The sequence below is a fragment of the Cyprinodon variegatus genome, unplaced genomic scaffold, assembly GCF_000732505.1.
Source record: "Cyprinodon variegatus isolate N-32 unplaced genomic scaffold, C_variegatus-1.0 Scaffold1786, whole genome shotgun sequence".
Taxonomy (NCBI): Eukaryota; Metazoa; Chordata; class Actinopteri; order Cyprinodontiformes; family Cyprinodontidae; genus Cyprinodon; species Cyprinodon variegatus.
Window position 1 is genome coordinate 41,828 of NW_015152239.1, and position 7,508 is coordinate 49,335.

The following is a 7,508-nucleotide window of genomic DNA, read 5'->3' on the forward strand; positions in this document are numbered from 1 at the left end:
ATATATATATATATATATATATATATATGCTTGGAGGTGTGATGGAAATGTTTGGAAACATTTTACACCTGTTTCTTTTTTTCTTCAGCTGTAGTCTGTGGACAAGCCCCACTGCGTTCTCGTATTTTGGGAGGTGTTTCAGTGACATCAGCTGGCGAGTGGCCATGGATGGCGAGCTTGCAGAGAAATGGCCAACATGTCTGTGGAGGGACGCTAGTGTCTGAGAACTCTGTGCTGACCAATGCTGACTGCTTTGTAGAGTAAGTTGATGCTGAAGATGACAGATTTTGAGAATTAGTATTAACTCAATAGCAATTTTAAAGTGGTAAAATGCTGAAATACCCTTTTAGCCCTTAATCAGTCCATCTTCTGTTCATCAGCTCAAATGAGGCGTCTGAGTGGACAGTCGTATTGGGTCGTCTGAAGCAGAACGGATCAAACAAATTTGAAGTGTCATTGAATGTGATAAATATCACTATGAGCAACCTGACAGGAAGCAACATCGCAGTGCTAAAGCTGTCATCCCCACCCCCCCTGAACGACTACATCCAGCCCATCTGCTTGGACAATGGAAGAACTTTCCCAGTAGGGTCAGCTTGTTGGGCTGCTGGCTGGAGCTCTGAAAGAGGAGGAGGTGAGCCTGATACACAAAGGCTGAGAGCATTGTTAATATTTACACAATGATCAATCAGGAACACTGCAACTTAGTTCAATGTACCTGAAATAAATGTTTTCTTATTTCACCACCATTAGAAGAACAAGCTCTGCAGCAGTTCGAGACAACAGTACTTGATTGTGGGGATTCATCATCATCTGACAGCATCTGCACACAATCATTCACCATGGAGAAGGTACACATGCCAATACTTCTCACCCACTTTTGGGTTATGTAGATCGTTGAATTTATGTTTCCCATAGTTGTAAAACCTAAAACATGCTATCTGTCAAAGTATGATTTCATATACACAATCACACAATTTTGATTTATTTGTGAGTTAATTTTGATAAACTAGAATATTATTGAAAACTTCACATATACTTGAGTATATCATGCAAAGAAACCAGAATGTCCTTTGGGAGGAGCCGCTACCAGACTTGGATGAGGATTAAGGAGGCTCGATCTTTGTACTTCGATCGGGTTTGGCAACCCGTGGCTCCAGGGCTGCAAGCAACAATGTGATTTGTTTAAACTCATACACCCTACCTCAAAACTTGTCTGCCGAACGATTAACTCTTCTCTTTGCACTCACCTTCTTCTCTGCACGCGCTCTACAGGATGATGTGTATTGTTTACAGAGGTGTTAGACACTTTTTCACTGGGCTCATTCGCTATTTTCTTGTTCATGCTTCTGACTGGACCGGTGGAGTGACATGATTCCCTCCCTGCTACAGTGTCTTAAAGGGATATGAAAATACCAGCCACCGGCGTAAACAGGCAAAACAGCAAAGTGAAGATATTTTTCTTTTACCAACATGACATGGGAATACTGCCACCGATTATAGTAGTGTATATTGGTAATGGTATATATTCAGTTTATCGATCAGGCCTAATCATAAATATATTTTTCCCTCTAGAAAATGAGCATTTCAAACAAAATTACATTCCTTCTGTCTAAAATAAACATTCTGGATATCTAGAAATTTTTTTCTGACCTCCGTATTCCCATTGTTACTGATCAGCATTTGTATAATTTTGACTATGAAGGAATGTATGTAAGATATCATGAATAAATATTCAGCCATTTGATTAATGTCAAAACAGTCACTAAAATGTGTAAACATTTCTAGGTATATAAAACCTAAATCTTACACTTTTGTTTTCTTACTTTCTGAAATTCTGTTTTTGCATCAAAAAATTTAATTTAAAAAATATGTTATTACATTTCAATCTAGTAGTGTGATTTTGACAAAGTAGAGTGATCTCCAAATGGAACAACAGAGATGCGAGTGCTTTTAAATTGTGTCAAACAGCCTGCCATACCAGAGAACATATAAACTTACGCATGAACTCAAGCAGTAGTGTTCTGCAATGCTATCTCCCTCTCCTTTGGCGCTGTAGTGCTGTTGCTCTGTCTTTTAAACACATTCTCATTTTTTTTTGTTCTAATTCCTCATTAAAATCTCTAGTTCCAGTGTTGTGAAATAGGCACTTCACATTGCCTATTGTCATGGTGACCCGGTAAATCAATGATGAATGAAACTGAAAACAGAGTTTCCAACCTCAGGCTGGATCAATTCAGAGTCGAGGATTTGAGTCTAAGTTCAATAAACCTGTTTTGTAACGGACCTCTCATCTCCAACTATTTGTTGTTGATGTACAGGTGTTACTTTGGAGGATAAATGCTTCATGTTTTTCAATCATAGGAGTTGGAAACCTGGAAGCTGGCTAATTTGCCCTCATTTTGTCTGTATAATGTCAGGATTTGTAGCAGATACTAGTCTGACAGTCTGAAACAGCTTCTCTCTCTTCCAGACTGACTCCGGTGGTCCGCTGATGTGCAACAAGGATGGGACCTGGTTCCAAGCTGCAGTGCTAAACTTGGCGAACACCTCCAATAGAAGCAGACGAGACAAGCCTATGATGATCTTTGATAAACTGGATCGTTTTCAGTCCTTTCTGACTCGTACACTGGGAATATCGAATATATTGTCTCCAGCCGTGAATGCCAATGACAGCAGCACTACCAGCACAACCCCCTTCACCACCTTGACAACCAATGGGGTTTTGGTTTCTTACTCTCCATTTTCTCTCTTAGGCCATCTTCTTTTCCTTGTTTTAAGCCTTCAGTTAAGTGATCTTTTTACTGCCTGATTTACAAAATATGAAAAAACATAATCCTCTCATATAATTCTGTCATATAGTATAAATCCTGTTTCTGCCTTTGGTTAATCCATGGAGACCTTCAAAGCATAAATTGAAAAATGTTTCTAAGGTTAAATCTTACTAAAAGGTCTGTGTTGATAACATGAAAATATTAAAAGGTCGTTGAATGCAAAACCGAGTTTACTTTGTCAATGATGAATAATTTCAGTGGGTGAAATGGACATACAGAGACGTTCAAACCCCATCATTTCCTTTACCTGCAAATCTCACAATTCCAAACTTTCACCATAAAACGGGCGAATACAAACGAAGCACCGAATTGACGTCAGTTCGGGGATGTTATCTTTATTGGTTCAGGCCTGTACTTTTGTTACGCCCCGAAATTAACATGCAGTAAATGCAGGGGGGCTGCAGGAAACCAAGCCGTGAGCTCCGGTGCTGGTCCGGGAACCCCGGCGGCAGGGGACGGAGCGACCAAACCCGACCCAGTGATTCAGGTCACTCATGGATCGAGCGTAGAAAGCAAGGACAATTTTTGATGGCACCATGAGGTGCTGTGCCAATCATGGTGTTGTGATTTGATGTTCTATTCAATTCCCAGGCAGCTGGGAATTTATATTTATGATACTTTAGGATGTTTATTGCCCTCCCCGGTAGGGGTGGTAAAATATCTTATTTAATCAGATATTATTTCGGCTGTTAATATTGTTTATGAACACACGCCCTACTAGCTGTGTTTTAGAACAATAAATGAAAGAGTGATTCAAGCACTAATCATGGTCAAACAGTTAAGTCTGCACATACATGGAATAAATTCACCACAACTTCTGTTCAAAATATAAAAGTTTATTAACAAAAATCATTCAGCTCCAAGTCAAACATATTTCAGTTTAAAACTCTTAACTAATACGAGTAAAACTCAACTAAACTAAACTTCTATGTACAAAGAGGAAGGGGAACATGGTTGAAAACCATATCACAGTTTAATATGAATTTTGAGTTTGAAAACCAAAGTTTATCTGGAAGAAATTGGGATATGATCAAATTAGCATTTCACTAATTTAGAGAAATTGTAATGTTTTTAGACCAATTTACAATGCAAATCCATGAGGTGAATAAAAAAATTAAACATTATTAAATTATTTGCTTAATGAAGAACCAATAACCTTTAGTTAAATGATTCTTTACCCTCTTTTGAATAGCTAGTAGTGAATAGACATCAGGATTCCACTAAATGACTCTTGGTCATACTTGGTAATGGATATTTTAAATTAATTAGCATATGAGGAACTCATGAACACTAATGTTATATCAGTGTTTAAACCCTTAGTGAAATAAAGCATGTCCAAGCTTCAACAACAGCTCAAAACACATTACTATAGCATAGAATGCATTCCATCCTGTTAGCTTGTCTCTACTCATCAGTAAAGACATGAATTGATCAACATCATCAAAAGACGTATTGTTTGTTCTGTCCCTAATCATGCTAGACCTGCAAAACTTTTTGTCCATGTCCACTGGAAGGCTTGAGTTTCATCCAGCAGCTTAGCAGGCAGCTAACAGCAAGGCAGGCTCTCCCATACCAGGGTGTGATAAACTCATACTTCTTCAATGATAATTATCCTACCAGTCACCATAATGACTCATCCTTGAGAATTCTGGAGATCTGGGTCTTTTTTGGGCCCAGATCTCTATTCATTCCAGAGATCCTGCCCAAGTGGACCCCAGCTTCATGGGCAAGGGAGAGGAGGCAAAGATATAGAATCTGGTTTGTGCTCTGTGGTTTTTTTCTGTCCTCACGCAGAGGGGGTTGGGAAGTCACACCCCTGTGGGCTGCCATGTTACTTGCCTGTGGAGGCCTTGGCTGAAAAGGGGGGATAGCAGAGATTCCACAGCTGTTTATTCATCAAACTTGCGTTCTCTTCTCTGGTCGTCATGTCAAGATGAAACATGGACACTGGTTTCCAATGTCCAAAAACCATGATCATAGCATATGGTACAAAATGGACTTCAGTCTGGATACACCAGAGTTAAATATAATATTTACATTTAATACATGTTAATTGTGAAGCAAACTTGAACTTTAATTTCAAAAAAATTTTAATGGTTAAAAATTATGGATGACAAGCTCTACCATATTTAGAAATAAATGCTCAATAAATAAATAAGCATACAATTAATTGCCCCCCAAAAATACCATAAAAAATATATGTAGGTAGAAATTAAATTATACAGTGAGACATAAATGTATATATCTCCTTTAATGCTTTCCTGTCTTCCATTTTTTATTTATTGTACGTAATAATCTTCAACTTTATTTATTAGTTACTTATTTTTTAAAGTATTTATTTAAGTGTATGTTATAATATTTTTGTCTGTTATATTTCTTTAATCCTATTTATTTTTGCCTGTCGTTTTTACATTTCTGTCTGCATTTCTGCCTCGTTATGGAAATGAGGAAGGGGTGTGTCTTAGAGGGTCATCTCCTGCCCATTGTTTGGTTAGCATTTTACTAAATTTGTTGAATCTACAGAGGGAGAGGAGAGTCTGAAGCTGAGTCTGAAGTCACTGGCCGTTTCTTAATTCACAAGAGCGTGATTACGGTCTCCTGTTCTCACCAAGTATGTTCTTGAGAAGAACACAGGAAAGTATGGACACTGGGAGAATGGGAGCACGCAGCATAAATATGGGTCAGTTGGAACAAAAGCGTACTTGTGACATCACCGCACACTTGCTTAGTCTAGAGCTGCATTACTCCTGTTATTAATAGTCTCTAGATAATAATAAATTCTGATTTTTTCATTTAGTGGGGGAATAATAATGAACACAGTGCGAAAAACACAAATCAAATGAAAATTTGCCAATTAAAACAAAAAAATCACCATCATAGCCAGCGACCCTTCTCACACGGCTATGCCGAGAGAGGGCTGCTACAGACGGGCTAGGATCAGACCTGGCTGCCGTTACCCTCAGAGCTCTGCTGGTTGCCGCGGTCCTCTAAACTTAGGAAAAAATACATTTAATTACGTATTAAATCGGTAAATGGGCCATATAGTGAGGCTTCAAAGTACAATGTTCTCGCCTCAAATGATATTGAAACATACTTTTATTGAACAACAGCAACAGAAAAGAGAACTTTTAACTTAATACTCTGAGCTCTGTGAGTTAATAAGATGGTCGCCAACCAATGGGCAGAAGTTGACCTTCTAAGACACACCCCTCCTCATTTGCATAATGAGGCAGAAATGCATACAGAAATGTAAACATGACTGACAGAAATAAATAGGACTGAAGAAATTTCAAAAAAAGGTAATTAATAAATGAAGTTGAAGATTATAACGGACAATAAATAAATAAGGTAATTATTAGAAAGGCAATTAAATAAAGAACCTAATTAAAAGAGATATATACCTTTATGTCTCACTGTATAATTTAATTTCTACCTAGATTTATGTATTTATTGTATTTTTGGGGGCACTTAATTGTATACTTATTTATTTATTTATTTATTGAGCATGTATTTTTTTTCTCTATTTATTTTTAAATATGGTAGAGCTAGTCCATAGTCCACTGTAAAAATGCCAACAGTGCAATATTGTAAAAAAAGATGAAATATCAGCAGTAAAAGACAAAAATTAAATTATTAACTTTTATTATGGAAAACATTTAATCTTTCCCAATGACAAGATATTAAATTAAACCAATTGCAACCTTTCTTTTTAATGCTTCTTAATTTTCTGTTTCATTTTTAATAGACAAAGGGGGAAAAAAAGAGTATCGTTGAAGAAAGAAGTAAATTCAAAGTTGAAAATGTGTTCTTAAAACTAAATGTAGATAACAATATGCAAAAGCTGCATTTTAAATGTTTGGTACATAGTTTTGTCAAGTTGCCTTTTATTTGTGCTATAGAAGTCTCGCTATGCGTTGCAAGTTCATATGAAGAATGACCCATCTACTAGAGGGCCACCAAAAACTATTTTCTTTTTCACAATTTATAATTTAACAAGGTATTATTTCTACGTAATCAAAGATAATGTAAAAATATGCATGAATTTATCATCTTTGTTGTAGTTACTATAATTAGATAAAAATCATTATGTGTGCATGAAAAAAAAGAAAACTAATTGCTCTTGGGGGCCCTTTAGTAGCCCTCGAATTTGCTTTTGCCTTGGGCCAGCCCTGAATCTGCAGATTCCAATAAAAAAGCCCTGTTTTCACACAATTGTGACTTAATTTTTTCACTGCTCTTTTATGTTTCATAATTAGAACACCTTTTAGGTGTCCACCTTAAATCTGGAGTTAGTGTCATGCCTGCTGATTTACAGCCGAAGAGCAATTTTACTATTTGAAATCACATTACATGTCTTTTACCATGACAGTTTGAATTGAAAAGTACCAAGAAAAACATTTTTTCTATCCTCTTTTCAAAGCTGTTAACCAATTAACAATCTTGCTGAGCGTTTTAAACGACAGCCGTCATAATGCCTTCACCAAAATACCTGACTGCAGCTTCTGAGCTCGTGCCACACACTGCCATTGCGCAGCAAAAATATTTTAGTTGTCTGACGCTTTCCGCACTACCACGGTGAAGTTGGTTAGGAGTTGGATATTGGCAGTAGACGAGTTGTAAAAAAAAAAATAAATAAATAAGGGGGATGTTGTACTTTTATTTATTTATTTATTT

General features: G+C 36.9%; 1 protein-coding gene across 1 annotated transcript in view; it reads left to right on the forward strand.

The window, feature by feature from the left end:
* The window catches only part of LOC107104542 (transmembrane protease serine 9-like), a 16,076-nt gene extending 13,171 nt beyond the window's left edge, over positions 1-2,905 (forward strand). Inside the window, exons 12-15 of the mRNA XM_015404553.1 lie at positions 89-260; positions 381-634; positions 754-851; positions 2,474-2,905. Coding sequence (XP_015260039.1) covers positions 89-260; positions 381-634; positions 754-851; positions 2,474-2,812 — 863 coding nt within the window. The 3' untranslated portion in view covers positions 2,813-2,905. The remainder of the gene's footprint in view (positions 1-88; positions 261-380; positions 635-753; positions 852-2,473) is intronic.
* Positions 2,906-7,508: the final 4,603 nt, after the last annotated feature.